At 36.9% G+C, this 16,437-nt stretch overlaps 1 protein-coding gene across 1 annotated transcript in view; it reads left to right on the forward strand.

The window, feature by feature from the left end:
- HMCN1 (hemicentin 1) overlaps positions 1-16,437 on the forward strand; it is a 545,341-nt gene that overhangs the window by 228,326 nt on the left and 300,578 nt on the right. The window contains exons 7-10 of the mRNA XM_004372917.2: positions 3,625-3,745; positions 4,678-4,941; positions 6,555-6,699; positions 11,165-11,286. Coding sequence (XP_004372974.1) covers positions 3,625-3,745; positions 4,678-4,941; positions 6,555-6,699; positions 11,165-11,286 — 652 coding nt within the window. The remainder of the gene's footprint in view (positions 1-3,624; positions 3,746-4,677; positions 4,942-6,554; positions 6,700-11,164; positions 11,287-16,437) is intronic.

The raw sequence follows: 16,437 nt of genomic DNA on the forward strand, positions 1-16,437 counted from the left end.
CTCTCTGTTCTCTTTCAGTATTCTTACTCCGTTTGGTGTTCGGCTGAGTTCTTTATGTCTTCATTTGATGTTCTAGGGTTTCGGGATTGTTGATTCTCTGTCTGGCTTAGTTTTTCGGATCTTTGTTGTGGAGGGACGGCGTGGTGCTTCTGCCTACAGCGCCATCTTGCCAGAGTCTCCTGGAAATATCTTTTATTTACAATCCCTTTTAAATTACATGAAGACATTCCTACTGTTTACATTATTATCTAGAAACATAAAATTAATATATTTTGCTATTTAAGTTTTTATTGCCCTTCATATTTTTGGCTCGGTGGTTAAGAGTTATGGCTGCTAACCAAAAGGTAGGCAGTCTGAATCCACCAGCCACTCCTTGGAAACCCTATGGGGCAGTTCTACTCTATCCTTTAGGGTTGCTATGAGTTGGAGTTGACTCGACAGCGATGGTTTTTTTTTTTTGGTTCATATTTTTAGCATTACTCAGAGGATAGCAAACCTACATCCTCACATCTATATACTTTGTTAATTAGTTTGATAGTTCAAGGATCAAAATTAATTTTATTTTATAATGACAGTACTCAATGAGATTTTAAGGGGCTCCTTACTCATCAACTTTGCTTTATATTTAATGTATTATTTAGCTACAGTGGATAACATGTTTCCAAACGTTTGGGCAATTCCTAGTTTTCACACAGATATCAAACACTTCTCTTTTAAAAAAGCCTTTGTCAGTTGGTTTGTGCACAGAAAGCTTGGCAGACTATTAGCATTTAATAGCAGTCATTTGGCAAATTATATGTCATATTTGTCCTTGTTAGTCTCAACAGCTGTTTTATCATAAGGGGACTTTCTGAGCAGCAAGGCAATTAACAGTAATATGATGTTAGTGAATAAGTATGAATCAATTAATCATAGTAATGAGCATTTTGACTGACTTTACATAAAATCAGTGGGAGTCCCTGGGGGAGGTAAACAGTTAATGCTTTTGGCTGCTAATCAAAAGGTTGGAAGTTCGAGTCCACCCAGAGGCACCTCAGAAGAAAGGCCTCGTGATCTACTTACAAAAAATCAGCTACTGAAAACCGTGTGGAGCACAGTTCTACTCTGACACACATGGGATCACTGTGAGTTGAGATCAACTGGATGGCAGCTGTAAACAAATATGAAATAGGTAGGCAGGGTGTATTCAGTAAAGCTCTACATTACCTAAGTTAGACTTAGCAATGTTTTTAATAGCCCTATAGGGAATCCTCAATATAAAGTTGGATTATGATTCTTAGTTTCCTTGTTTTGTTTATTTCATGGAATTTATAACACATTTTTCTTTAGAAATAATAGAATGAATGATGGTGCTGGGTCTCTAAACTCACTCTTATGTAGATGACCTCCAGTAGCTAGCAGCATCATTTCTGCTAAGAATGAAGATGTCTTCATGAAGACATATCTCTCCACTCCTGCATCTTCATTTCCCTTTCCTTTGTAGTTTTTTGCAAATTCTGCCCAATGATATGTAAATATGGGAGCACCAGGGAAGTATCTCTTCATCTTTCTTCTCCTTATTGCCAAATAAGAAGCAGCCCTAATCATTCAGGAAACACTTTGTAGAGGTCTGGAGGTGGCCTGACTTTAACCATATGTGGGCAAATCTGGCTGTTCACCAGATGAAAAGCATATATATGGTTCTAGTTTATCTTGACTCTCCTATGATATCTAAATATTGCCTTCTCAATGTTAAGATTGAGATCCATGTTTGGTGTCCTGGTGGTGTCATGTGAATGCTTTCTCTCACCCTTAAAGGATGATGTTAAGAAGTCTTTTTATGTTAAACAGAATCTTGGTGATCAAAGTAATAAAATAATGATGAACTCTTGTTCATATGTCTTAGGCAGTTTTTGAAATGCAGGTTCTTAGACTTCACTGACCAGAGATTCTGATTCAGTAAATCTGAGCTAGGGTTCAGGAATCTGCATTTTTAACAAACAACCCAGGTGATTTTGGTGTAATTGGTTCTGAGATTGTATTTTGAGAGATACTCAGGTAGAGACTAATTCTTGCCCTCAGGAGACAATGTATCACTGTGATGAAGCGCCAGGAGCCTGACTTTTGGATTAAAACTCCACCTCTGTAAATAATAAACATTGTGAATTTGGCAAGCTATTTAATGTCTTGGTGACTCAGTTTCCTCATCTGTACAGTGGCAGTGATGATATTTACTTTATAGGGTTGTATATGGATTACATAAGCTAATGTAGTTAAGGAATCTGGGCATAGAGGAAGTGTCCTATAAACGTTAGTATTACTATTTTATCATATGACCTTAATCCAAATTATTTATTATTTATGCACATATGTGTCACTTCAGGGCTTAATTTATCATTGAAGATTTGGTCAGCCATTAACCCCTTTAGAAAGTTTTAGCTGAGCTACAAATTTGTCTATGCTCCAGAAATACCTTTTAAGTATTTCTGTCATGGCATTTACTGTATCATGTTAAGGAATTATATTTCTCTGACTATTTCCTTCATTGGCCATGAGCTGTTAGAGGGTGAGGACCAAGTTTTACTCACATTTGTGTCTTGAGCACTGGATACCTTGGCTGAGGACACCAGTCGGATAAATTCTGGACAACGGTCAGATTTTGGGCTCGTCCTGGCTAAGTCTTCCCAGAGGCAGAGAAAAAGTCAAAAGCAAAAGTACTGGATAGAAAACTCTTTCCAGAATTGAACCTAGATGTTGTTTGTGGGAGAAGATTTAATTATTCATTCTTTTCATCAATATTTGCTGAATATCAACCATGTGTATAGCAGTGAACAAAGCAAAGATCCATGCTCTAATGGAGCTTTTTCAGGTTTACTTCAAATCTATTCATTAGTCACTAAATATCTTTGTCTTTTACCATTAATCATGCAATAATTACCAGTTGCCATGAAGTTACCATCCCATGTGTGTCAGAGTAGATCTGTGCTCCATAGGGTGTTCAATGACAGATTTTTTGGAAGTAGTTAGGCAGGCCTCTCTTCCGAGATGCCTCCAGGTGGACTTGTACCTCCAACCTTTTGGTTAGCAGCCGAGCTCATTAATCATTTTCACCACCCTGAGACTACATGCACTACTTGTTGTTGTTGTTAGCTGGCATCAAGTTGGCCATCAACTCATGGCGACCCCATGCACAGCAGAATTGTACCGTTGCAATCTATAGGGTTTTCCTTGGCTGATATTTGGAATTAGATCATCAGGCCTTTCTTCCTAATCTGTCTCAGTCTGGAAGCTTCTCTGAAACCTGTTCAGTATTAGAGCAACACACAAGCCTCCACTGACTGATAGGTGGAAGCTGCCATTAAGGTGCACATTGGCTGGGAATCGAACCTGGATTTCATGTATAAATGGTGATAACACTTTCCTGAATTGTATGTTAGAGAAATACCCATGGGATATGTGGAATATCACAAAATTTGTGTTTAAAATATGGAATCATAGTTACGTTCATAACACCAGATCAGAAGCTTCAATTATTGGACATCAATCTTAATTAACCACTCTTCAGTTTCCCACACTGGTTAGTGTTGAGTGTGACCAGCATCCTGGATTGATTGCTGACTGAGTTTGTCATTGAACATTTTCCAGACCTCGAGCAGTGGAAGGCACTCTGTTCGCATCACTGGCCTCAGTACTATTGATTTCCGAGCTGGCTTTTCCCGAAAGCCCACCCTGGACTTCAAAAAAACAGTCAGTAGACCAGTGCAAGGTTTGTATGTGCACATTACTTAAAATGACAATCAGTATCTAAATCAAGAATATTTCCAGGACTGTCTGTGATTTTATAATTTTGTATATTCAATAAAATTGGCAAACGTAGCATCTTTACTTTAAAAATGATTGCTGTCTTGACCTAGTCAGTCTTTCTCAAAGTGTGGTTCCAAGACCAATGACATCAAACTCACTCAGGAAATTAAAATCTAAAAATTAAGATTCCTAGGCCCCACCCTGGATCTCTTGAATTGTAATTGAAGAAGGTAAGGCCTGGGAATATGCATTAATGAACACCCCAATTGATTTCCATACTTACTAAATTCTGAGAACCACTGACTTAGATTTTGAGATTTTTTCTTATTAAATCTACCATTTGCTTTGCTGTCTTGGTAAAAATGTAGATTGTGTGTGTGAGTATAGCTGAAAAAATTAAAGATACCATGTATCTGTGTTCAAAGATGAAATTTTTGCTGATTTTTAAAGCTTATTCCTCTTATTTTATTCATGCATGAAGAGTCATAGTTTTATCACCAGAAAAAAAAGTTCATGCTTCCTGTGACTCTTAAAAATTTTTTTCTGTTATTTTTATTGATGCAATTTCTGGAAGGGTACACAATCATGAATCTTTAAAAATATCAATATAATCAAGCATCATATAACACAATGTTCAACGTTCTGATTTTTTGACATGTAAACATTGTTAAAATAGTATAAGAATAACTACTCCAGGTTCCCCTAAGTTTCTTTGGTCATGGATTAACTCTCTTTTATGTAGAAAAGATTCTACAACTAGTCCACAATCGGTAGGGCGGTCTTTAGTACTCATTCTTGTGGTGCTCATTGTCTGTTATTATACTGGAAATACTTATTTGGTATATAACCTCAATTGCATGTTACTTGTAAATGATAAGATCTTTCTTTTTATAGGAATACCTACCTATGTGCTGCTGAATACTTCTGGAATTTCTGTTCCAGCTAGAGTAGATCGTCTTGATCTTCTAAGTATATCAGGCAGTTCTCTTAAGACTATGCCTGTTAAATATTACCCAGATCAAAAACCTTATGGCATATGGAATATTTCTGAGTTCATTCCACCAAATGAAGCTTTCTTTCTTAAAGTCACAGGCTATGATAAAGATGGTTATCTCTTCCAGAGAGTGTCAAGTGTTTCCTTCTCTAGTATTGTCCCAGGTGAGACATCATTTTTTTCAGCACGAGAGTATTGATGGTTTAAGGGGGTTAGTATGGATAGGTTTAAAAAAAAGAACTATAAAATCATAAATAACGTCTTCACATTATTACTGTTAACAAATTGATAGGCATTTACATTTAGGTAACATAATTATTTTTAACCATAAAATAGCACACCTGAAGTTTCATTTTAGGTCTCACTGATCATAAAATCCAAAACAAACCCACTGCCATTGAGTCAATTCTGACTAATAATGACCCTATAGGACAGAATAGAACTAGAAACCCGATAGGGTTTCCAAGGCTATAAATCCTTACTGCAACAGACTGCCACATCTTTCTCATGCAGAGCAGCTTGTGGGTTCCAACCACTGACCTTTCCATTAGCAGCTGAGCAAGTGCTTAACCACTGAGCAGCTAGGTCTCCTGGTTAGTTAATTAGTTAATTCTAATCTAGTTACTTATATATTTGCTACTAGATAGAGATAAAATCAAAGGTTAGGGATTATTTGGTGGCATCAGCTATATTTTAGCTATTTCTCAAGGCTGATGGCTGAATTCTGACCAAAACTTTCAGACTTTCGCTTGAACCATTGACTGACAAAGGTATAGAGGATTATTTTCTAAAGGAACACAGTTTATCATTTTATACACAAAGTTGTGGTTTGGTAAATTCTATTACCCATAACCCATTACCGTTGAGTCAATTCCAACTCATAGTGACCCTACAGGACAAAGTAGAACTGCCCCATAGGGTTTCCAAGACTGTAATCTTTATGGAAGCAGACTGCCACATTTTTCTCCCACTGAACTGCTGGTGGATTCAAACCACTGACCTTTGGTTAGCAGCCAAGTGCTTTAACCACTTCACCACCAGGGCTCCCTTGGGAAATTTTATAAACCCAAAAAACCAAACCCATTGCCACTGAGTCAATTCCTACTCATAGTGACCCTATAGGACAGAGTAGAACTGCCCCATAGGGTTTCCAAGGAGTGACTGGTGGGTTTGAACTGCCAACCTTTTGGTTAGCAGCCATAGCTCTTAACCACTGCATCACCAGGGTTCCCAGGATAGCTACTGTTTAATAGCATAGAATGGTGAGAGTAGAGCCAACCTAAATATTTCCTCATATGCAATATTCAAAGTTAGTTGGCTTAGCACTCAATTTGAATGTTACGAAGTATATTGAATTTTAAAAAATCTATTCTGTTCCTTTTGGGAAAACAATTATCCTATGTATTTGACTCTAATATATGTGGGTTATTTTCATACTTTTACATTTTTGAAATTAAAATATGTCTTACAATTGATAATGTATTATAACTTATTTGACCTTTTTTTCCCTGTCTTGGTGGTACAAAAAATAATGTTGTATCTTAAAATCAGTTGAGTCTTAGATTCAGTCAATACTATATTCAATGAATATCCATAAAGATATCCAGGAATGAATGGATTTTGAACCAATAGAGGTAGTTAATATGATTTTCAGGGATTTGGATTAATTAGAATGCAAGGATTTCTTGGCATAATTTCACTATAATGCTTACGAATAGATTAACAGGAAATACTCAATGGTTTTGTGACCTTCTTGCCCATGTTCTTTTTTTTCTAGATGTTCCCAAAGTTACAATGCCCAAGAAAACCCCAGGATACTACCTACAGCCGGGCCGAATTCCCTGTTCTGTTGAAAGTCTTTTGCCCTTTACTTTGAGCTTTGTCAGAAATGGAGTTACACTCGGAGTAGACCAGTATTTAAAGTGTGTAAATGTTTCTTTTAGTAATAATTTATAGCATTAAAAATATAAATACAAATAGATAATCATTTTAATGCACATTTTTTCTTGGAAATTCTCACTTATTTGCTCCTTAGTATTGGAATATTAAAAAACCAAACCAAACCCTTTGCCGTCAAGTCGATTGCAACTCATAACAACCTATAGGACAGAGTAGAACTGCCCCATAGGGTTTCCAAGGTTGTAATCTTTAGGGAAGCAGATTGCCACGTCATCCTCCTGCAGAGTGGCTGATGGGTTCCATCTGCTGACCTTTTGGTTAGCAGCCAAGCACTTAACCACTGTGACACCAGTGCTCCTGTCTTGCGATATACCTGTGATCCAATCAGACACACATCTGTGCCCTCCTGGAGCTTATACAGTAACTGACAGAGACAGACAACATATAATACATGTAATATTATAATATAGTAAATTTTAGAATATGTTCAAGGGTGGATTCAAGTTTTATAGGATCTGAATTTTATATAATTAGGGATCCTTTGTTAAGACAAAAAATACAAAATTATGAATACGAAGTTAGGAAGTGAACTGTGGAAGGCAACCTTTTAAATGATAGGCCCTGAATGTTGGCTTCAGGGTAAGTCGACCTCTGAATATGATTTAAAGTGATAAAATACTGAAACCGGTTGCCATCGAGTCGATTCTGACACACTGTGACCCACAGGTGTCAGAATAGAACTGTGCCCTGTAGGATTTTCAGTGGCCTAGTTTTCAGAAGTAGATCGCAGACCTTCTAACGCACCTCTGGGTGGACTCAAACTTCCAACCTTTCAGTTGGCAGCTGAGTGCGTTAACTGTTTGCACCCCTCAGGGATTCCTAAAACTTGGGGAAAAAAGTAGAGCAAGTTAAAAGAGATGAGGAATACTGGTAGTTGGGAGGGTGTGGTTTTGGCTAAAGGAGCCCTGGTGGCACAGTGGTTAAGCACTCGGCTGCTAACCAAAAGGTCAGTGGTTTGAACCCACCAGCCGCTCCATGGGAGAAAGATGTGACAGTCTACTTCCATAAAGATTTACAGCCTTGGAAACCCTATGGGGCCGTTCTATCCTGTCCTATAGGGTCGTTAAGAATCAAATCGACTTGATGGCAGTGGGTTTGGTTTTGGGGTTGTATTTGGTTAAGTTGCAGTTTTAAAACTGAGGGTAAGGAGCATTAAACCAAAGACCTGAAGATGGGGTGAGAGCCTGTCACGCATATGTCTAGGGTTAGAGTACTCAGACAACAGGAACAGCAAGTGCAATGCCCTAAGGCAGGAGTGGACCAGGCATGTGGGAAGGAAAACAGGAAGGAGGTCAGTGTAAATGGATTCCAGTGAGCCAGGAGGAGAAGGGTAGGGCATGAGGTTATGGAGGTGTGGTGTGTGCTGGGGGTAGAGGGGCAGGTGGACCAGAAGCACATATAGCTAGTGCATACAACGATCAGCAGGAGTAGGCTAGAAGGCATCAATTTTCCTTATGAAGATGGGTGAATCCTTTAGAAATATCTAAGTAAGTAATCTAATGATCCTATTGAGTTCATTTTGAAAACCAGGAGGAAAATGATTTCTGGAAACTTATTTTTTAACTTACTGTGAAACAAAATACATTTTGGGAACAACTCTAGGAATTTTTTTTATAAAACCTTTACACTGTTAATTCAATATTAACTTCCATAAGACACTAATTATTTGTCAATCTCAGTTTATACAATCCCTTTATGGGAGGTCATTTTAAGAAAAATCTATGGCAGAAATGTTCATTTTAACTTTAGAGAAATTTCCATCCTTTAAAGATTGAACTATACTATTTCTTGCTACTATTTTTATATAGTACATCTTGATGATTTACTTAGCTGCTAGTTAGTACTCACCAGGACTATCAAATGATGAAGATATATGACCGATAGAATCAAATAATTCTACTTCTGGCAGAGAGGGTTAGGTGCTGGTTGAATGGCCATGGGGAATCAGGGGTGGAAAAGAGGAAAAAAAGAAAAAAGAAATAATTCTACTTCATATTTAAGCAATAACTTTTTTCAAAGACACTTGGGATTCTTTATAAACATTGATTCATTAATTCCACACAGTCTCTGGGAGGTAAGCCACAAAAATTCCTTTTCTAATTTTTCCAGCTCTGTGGCCCAGAGATATGACAAGCTTTGCTGATGTAGATTAAACATTTTGGATGTGAGGTGCTAGAGACAAAATTAGACAGGACTGATAATGAATTGACACTGTAATCCTTACTTACTCATATATCTCTGCCTTAGATTTCCTAATAGCTCGAGACATGTGACTTAATTTTTGTTTATGTCATCTACTTTGGTCACTAAGGAAAGAAAGAGGGGATTGATTTGCATTAGCAGCAGGACATATTTCTTCCTTATTTTTATACTTTCTTCCTTACTTCCAAAGGCCATCCCTTAGAACTTTTTTATTATAGTCATATAGTGCTTAATGTGAACCGAGGTTACATGAAAAAAACAATAATTTTCATTCAATATTTCATAAACAAGAGAGGAACAAATACTCCCACTACTCGCTCATCAAGATGGTTAGGTTCCAAAGACCAGGTCATCATGCAAGAATCAGTGTTATGTGAAAATGGAGAGTGACCACATCAGATCACAAAATGGAAGATGACTACATCATTACAAAACTGCCAAATAACATCATTACACAACTGCCAAACCACTGAGAATCATGACCCAGCCAAGTTGACACAACCTTAGCCATCACAGCCAGCATTACTCTCGTCTCGGACCTCAGCGTTCGTTACTGCTGGATGTATGTTGTTAATGCATAAAATAGTTGGATAGTAGATTTTTTACTATTGTTGTAAATGTGAAATGTTGGATAATAAGATAGTCAATAAGTGACGAGTAGATGTGTTACCATAAAGAACATTCTTCAAACAATCAATAAACTAGTTATATGCCTTTGAACAAATTACTTGTTCTTCTTTCTAGATTTCAATTTCTTTGTTTTTTAATGAGGAACTGGGGACTACAAGAATAGTCACTGTCTGTTCCAAAATTTCCATGAATCTAAGTTTTTGATGAATCCTAATATATGCTCCGCTCTGAAGTAGGCACTGCAGACAACACTGAACACTTATGTATTCCAAATTCCTACCTTCCTGGAACTTGCCAATACCTAAATGATAACATTTACAAAGTTGTATTTAGCCTACTGTTATTAAGCATTCAGGATACAGCTTAGGTGATCAGGGCACTATAAAGTCAAGTAATATTTCATTTTCCTCTGAAAGTGACAATAAGGACCAGTGGAACATAGTGTATACAGAATTAAATAAGGAGATAACATTAACCAGCCTATAATTCAGTACTAAAGTGAATATTCTTACTACTAAAATATCTGGAATAGTGACCTTGCTTAGTTTCTTCCTGATATGATGACAAGAACCTATGTCTTAACTTCCTCTTACAAACCCTAGGTCAATGCTGAATCCATATTAAGAGCTTAGTAAATTCTTCATGGTTATTTGATGATTGATGTGGTTTGTCTGGATGAGGAGTGATCTGGAATTATCATTATGAGGTATTACATATTATGCCACATTCAGACTCCAGTTGAAGATGTCAACTATGCAGTGGACTTTGTACCTAATCTGTATCTTGAATATTTAACAAGATTATGAACAGCTAAAGATAATTACAAGAAAGAAATGAGAACATTTATGATATTTCAACCATATTATAAAACAGGATAATACCTGTTTTTGTACATGATTGGAATCTTTCAAACAAGGATTAAATATCTATTAGTTAGACTCATTCCAAAAAATGAGATTCACCAGTGTTAGAGGACAAAGAATAAGTATTTATTAAATGAACGAATGCGTGATTTAACAGAGATTTAAAAAACAAATTTGTCTAAAATATTGATCTTGACAATAAACTGATAGTTATTTTCCTTCTTCACTGTATGTGTATGTGTGTGTGTATAATCAGATATCGTGTATAGCTTCATAGGGAACTTATATATGAGAAAGTTAAGGAGAATTTATCTTCTTAGAATAAAAAATTCTATTTTCTCCTTTCAAAGTTGTGAATTACCTGGGTAAATTGCTTTGGCCAAGAAAATCACTAAGCATGACCAACAACTGGAAAAGATAGGGGAAGGAGGAAAGACATAAAAAGCATTTCTGTCAGCTCTATCATCTTCTATTTTGATGTAAAAAAGTTTCCTTAGAGAAATTTTTAGTATCCATAATTTATTTGGTCTTCCTTGTGGCTTTTGCTCAGGGTGGAAAAGCTTAGCTTTCTAATTATGGCATAAAAAAGTGTGTGTGATTTGAACTTCTAAAGAACTCTGCAGTGTTTTTACAGCATTCTTTTAAAAGAATACTTCAGAACAAATAGTGAAATCATTATTTTCAGCTTGCTCTTGTTTTTTATTGACTGAAAGGCTCTCTTTTCTTACACCAGAGAATCTGCCAGTGTGAACTGGGATATTGAAAAAGTCACTTTGTCTGACGAAGGTGCCTATGAGTGTGTCGCCGTCAGTAGAGCAGGGACTGGACGGGCACAGACTTTTTTTGACGTATCAGGTAAGTGCCACTAATGTTTTTGTAGTTGCCTAAGTATTGATGCAGTTCTACAGAGATGGGGTATTTGCTAATCAGTTTGCATTTATAAAATTTTCTTTATGATTATTTGATTAGAATGTATCTCCCCACTGGATTTGAACCCAGATCCTAGCTTTACTACGTATCAGCTGTGTGACCTGGGTCAATTACTCAACACTCAGGAGCCCTGGTGGTGCAGTGATTAAGAGCTATGGCTGCTAACCAAAAGGTCAGCAGGTCAAATTCACCCAGTCGCTCCTCGGAAACCCTATGGGGCAGTTCTACTCTGTCCTATAGGGTCACTAGGAGTCGGAATCGACTTGATGGCAGTGGGTTTTTTTCAGTGCCTTGGTTTCCCTGTACAAAATGAGGATAGTAACAGTGTCTATCTCATGGAGAAATTATGTGGATTAAATTAGATAATATGTAAAGCATATAGAAGAGAGCCTGGCACATAGAAGCACTTAATAGGAGGGCAGAAGGAATGCTAATTGTTTTGCATTCAGATAATATGTTTCCTATGAATAAATAAGAGACAATTCTCATGATATTTATGAGGTAGAATATATTAAATTGAAAAATTTTTTTCCCTCTAATCTACCAGAATTCTTACCCAAAAAAAGATGACCATATGTAATCAGTGATCAGGATTTAAGCACTTACTTGGCATAGACCAAGAACTTTATGTTGACTGAATTCTTTTGTACTTGCCTTGCAGACTAATGTTCCTGTTAGTTGTTTAATTGTAACCCCATGCTGACCTAAATGTGACTGCTTTTCTATGACTGCCAAATTCATAAAAATGCTTTGTCTACTTTGAGCATAGATATGCATTTTTCTTGAGACAACTTAAGACAAAAGAAGTTTTATAATTTTAAAGCTGTTTATAAGCCGAGGATTTGTTATGCTTGTTACCAATAAGCCCAAACTGAACTTTAAAAGGGAGACGTGCAAGTCAGGGGAGCATCTTCTTCTTGCAGTAAAACTGTTTGTATTTTCTTATTTTTAGAAAAATAAAGCTTGTCTTCTGAAACATTTTCAGTTTAGCGAGTTGACATACATCATAAACTTTTTTTTCTTTTTCATCTTTAATAATTTAGGAAAGCTTTGGAATTGTGTCAACATTCTTGAGCTTCTGGGAAAACGAACACTTGAGCACTTTAGTTTGTTTCCAGCAATATGAGTTAAGAGAAAGACAACAGGGAAGAGGGTTGAGTGAGTTGATTCAGACATCTTGCAGAAGTAACTGGGAAGTGTCAGTAAGAACTTGTGAACTGACAGGAACTTGGCTCGGTGATGTCAGTAACTTCCATGTGTGTGTTCCACACATGCCCTTGTAGTGTGAATCTGTGCCAGCCAGGCAATGGTATAACTAGGAAATTGTACTGTACCCAAGCTGATTTTTAGGAATTGTGTCCCACTCGGTCAATTATGAAAGAAGGAGGCAGAAGCGTTGATGATAATGACAATGACTGTAGCAGCAGAAGTAGTAAGCAGTGCTCCTTTGGACTTGAGAGGGTGGAGATTTTATCTGGGTTAGCTGTTGCCTGGCCCACCAGCCTCTACCCTCCACCCAGTCATGGATTTCCCAACTCTTCCCCCCCACCCGCCACTTCCGCAATGAAACTACTTATCAGTATCACTGGCATCAGGTGTGGATTCACAGGATCGTTAGATCTTATGTTTTGGAAAGGAGTGCTAAGAAATAGGCATATGGAATACTGATATTCTTGCATCACTGTGGACATTATTTTATAAACTCAGAGAGCAATCACGAGCAGGAAGTTTAAAGAAGATCTAAAGTTCTACTAGTACTTACCTTATTGTTTTTTTTAAGCACTTTCTTCTAGCTAACATATTTAAGGATTTTTGATTCATTTGAAATGTTGGTTATTGATCATTCTAAATGCAAAATGGGTGTAGAAAGCATTATACTTCTCTTTTATTGCATATAAACACATAGAAACTAATGAATAAAACTACAAATGCATGAAAAACTCATTCTTTTCATAGGCTTTTTGGCAGTTTAGCATTAAACGCATTAGTTTAACACTAACATCATATTAATCTTTTTATTGAATTTCTTTATTCACTCAATGTCCCTCCCTAATACACACAGTGTACTAAATTCTAGATTTGAGTAAAATTCTGAACAGAGAAAACAACTAACTTGTCAAGGGCATGTGAGTGACAGGCAATCTTAAATTATAATTGCAGGATATTCTTTTAGAACAGGATAAGACCCAGAAATAATTTTACACCACATCTTTATTTTATAGCTAAAGAAACTAAAGGCCAGAGCAAGCGAGTGACCCAGTTTAGGTCATATGGGAAGGCAGTGAGAGGAATGGAGCCCTGGTGGCACAGTGGCTAAGAGCTTGGCTGCTAACAAAAAGGTTGACCATTTGAACCCACCTGCCACTCCTTGGAAACCCTATAGGGCAGTTCTACTCTCTCCTATAGGGTCAATATGAGTCGGAATCAACTCGACGGCAACAGGTGTGGTTTCTGTTTTGTTTTTTTTGTGAGAGGTATAGTCTAGGGCTCCTGACTCTCTGTCTGATGATCCTTACCTAATGTCCCAAGGCTCATCATGCTTCCTCCCTCAGTTTTGAGGCTTCTTCTCTGGTTCCCTAAGCCTAGCCTCAGTCAGGCTTTCACTTAGGCACGCTGCCCCTCATACTCCAGGACCAGTCATTTCTGGTCATCTGTCATCTTGGCCTCCTTCTCAAACTGCTGTAGTTCCCCCCCACATCATCTCCTCCATCCCCACCACATTTTTTCACACTTGCATAAATATTTCAGCGTGCATAGTATTTATTGTCTCCAGGTTTCTATGCAGTGGTGGTATTATATATCATTATTCCAAATTTCATCTTCTCCTGTATGTTATAGGAAAGCTGGCATTTTACTTATTTGCGTTTATAGTTGGACAGGAAATAGACTCTGAGGCAGAGAATTGCATGCAAGAGGGTTATTGGGGAGTACTCTAGGGCAAAGTACATGCTAGGGAGTAAGAGAAGTGGGAGAAGTGGAACTGTGATACAATTGCAACAGGGGCCTCAGCTGATCCTACAGAGAGCCCTGGAGCTGGCATGGCCCTGAACTGAGGCAAGAGAGTTGACCGTTGTTCCTTCACTGAGAAATCACTACATGAGGGTAGCCCCGGGAAGGAGGGCTAATCTTGACTGAGTCAATAGCCAACAATCAGGCAGCTAGGGAATAAGTGCGTTGGTCCTGAAGGGGGATCTGGGCATACACCTAATATCCACAACATGCCTATAATGACTTTTATATTTTCTAAATACCTCCTGAAATTCCTAGTATAGTTGAAATTCTCTTAAAAAGGGAAATATATATATAACATCTTGTGGTCTGCAGAAGATTTTGATAGAGCATGAACATACACACACACACACACACACACACACACACACAATCTCTTTCAGGTTACCTAGCTATAATGTGACTTTTCGCAAATAAAATCACAGGATGCTGGGTTAAATTTGGATTTCATATAAGTATGTCCTAAATATTGCATGAGCCTACTTATACTAAAATATTATTTGATGTTTACATGAAATTCAGATTTAATTAACGACCCTGTATTTTATCCAACAACCCTAAGTAAGCACCAGTAAAAGTCTCTTAACTTTGTCATGTACTTTTCCATTTCATTCACCAGTTATTTTCATGAGATTTTAAAAACGTAGCAGAAAAATGATAAAAATTATGTTTTTTTATAGTTTATAATAGCATATACTCCTTAGAAAGAATTTGGAAAACCAGGGTAAATATAAAGGAAAATACAGAAATTATGCACTTTTCTATCATTCAGAGATGACCTCTGTGGTTTTGGTATATTTGCTTCCAGTTTTTATATTAGGCTTATGATTTTCATCTACACTTCTGTACAGATTTAAACAATAGAAGAATGAAAATTGACCTTCAGTGTTCTGATGCTCTTTCATATTTAAACTAAAACAGAAACATGGATTTCCAGATAACATAGATCACTATAGTTTTTAGTGCTGCATTATTGCTCGATAGTGGTTTCTCACATCAGATAATTTTAAAGCATATGAGCCTCACAACTAACTAGAGCAATATGTGATTCTGTCTAGAAATGTCGGTTAGATATTCAACTAGCAATTGGCTTTTGGCAAATTCTGAAATATACATGCATGACAATGCCTTTTGTGTACATGTCTATATGTATATGATTTTACTAAAGGACTAACCCTACTATTCACTTCACCTTCTTAAATAAAATCATTACCCATCCCTGCTAGGGGAACAATTGTCTTATTCTATTGTGGTACTATGTCTGTTAATTAGATTTTTAACCCTACTTATTATAAGGAGCCCTGGTGGCACAGTGGTTAAGCACTTGGCTGTTAACCAAAAAGTCAACAGTTTAAACCCCCCTAGCTAATCCATGGGAGAAAGATACGGCAATCTGCTTCAGTAGAGATTACAGCCTTGGAAAGCCTATGGGGCAGCTCTACTCTGTGCTGTAGGGTTGCTATAAGTCAGAATGGACTTGAGGGCAATGAGTTTGGGGTTTATATTAGATACCAACATATGTTTGCCATGTCTACTATACTTTGTGGGCTAATTTCTTTAAAATCTGTAAATTCTACTTTCTTCAAAACTCAAAGCAAAATTTGCCTCATTCCACAATCCTAAACAGTTTAGTCATATCTTTTTTGCCATGCTTCTTTTACTCTTACATGTCTATAATTTATAGATTTGGACTGGAGTATACTTTTATGTGTAAATGTGCACTACATTTCGAATGCATATTTTAACTAAATGACAATATTCTTGAGATCATAGGCATATGCATTCATCAACAACTTCTGTTGTCCTGCATATTTCCTGTTAAATCTTCAATACATACCCATTAAATTTTTAAACCATATCTGTAAGTGAGCAAAATGGCTTTTGGATCTCTTGATTTGAAACTTTTTTTTTTTTTTTTTATTGTACTTCAGGTGAAGGCTTACAGAACAAATAGTTTCTCATGAAATAGTATTACACATGTTTTATGACATTGGTTAACAACCCCACAACGTATTAACCCTCTAAATTCTCAACCTTTTTTTTTTTGGTGAAAATACACATAGCCAA

Source organism: Trichechus manatus, unplaced genomic scaffold, assembly GCF_000243295.1.
Source record: "Trichechus manatus latirostris isolate Lorelei unplaced genomic scaffold, TriManLat1.0 scaffold00021, whole genome shotgun sequence".
In the NCBI taxonomy this organism is placed as follows: domain Eukaryota; kingdom Metazoa; phylum Chordata; class Mammalia; order Sirenia; family Trichechidae; genus Trichechus; species Trichechus manatus.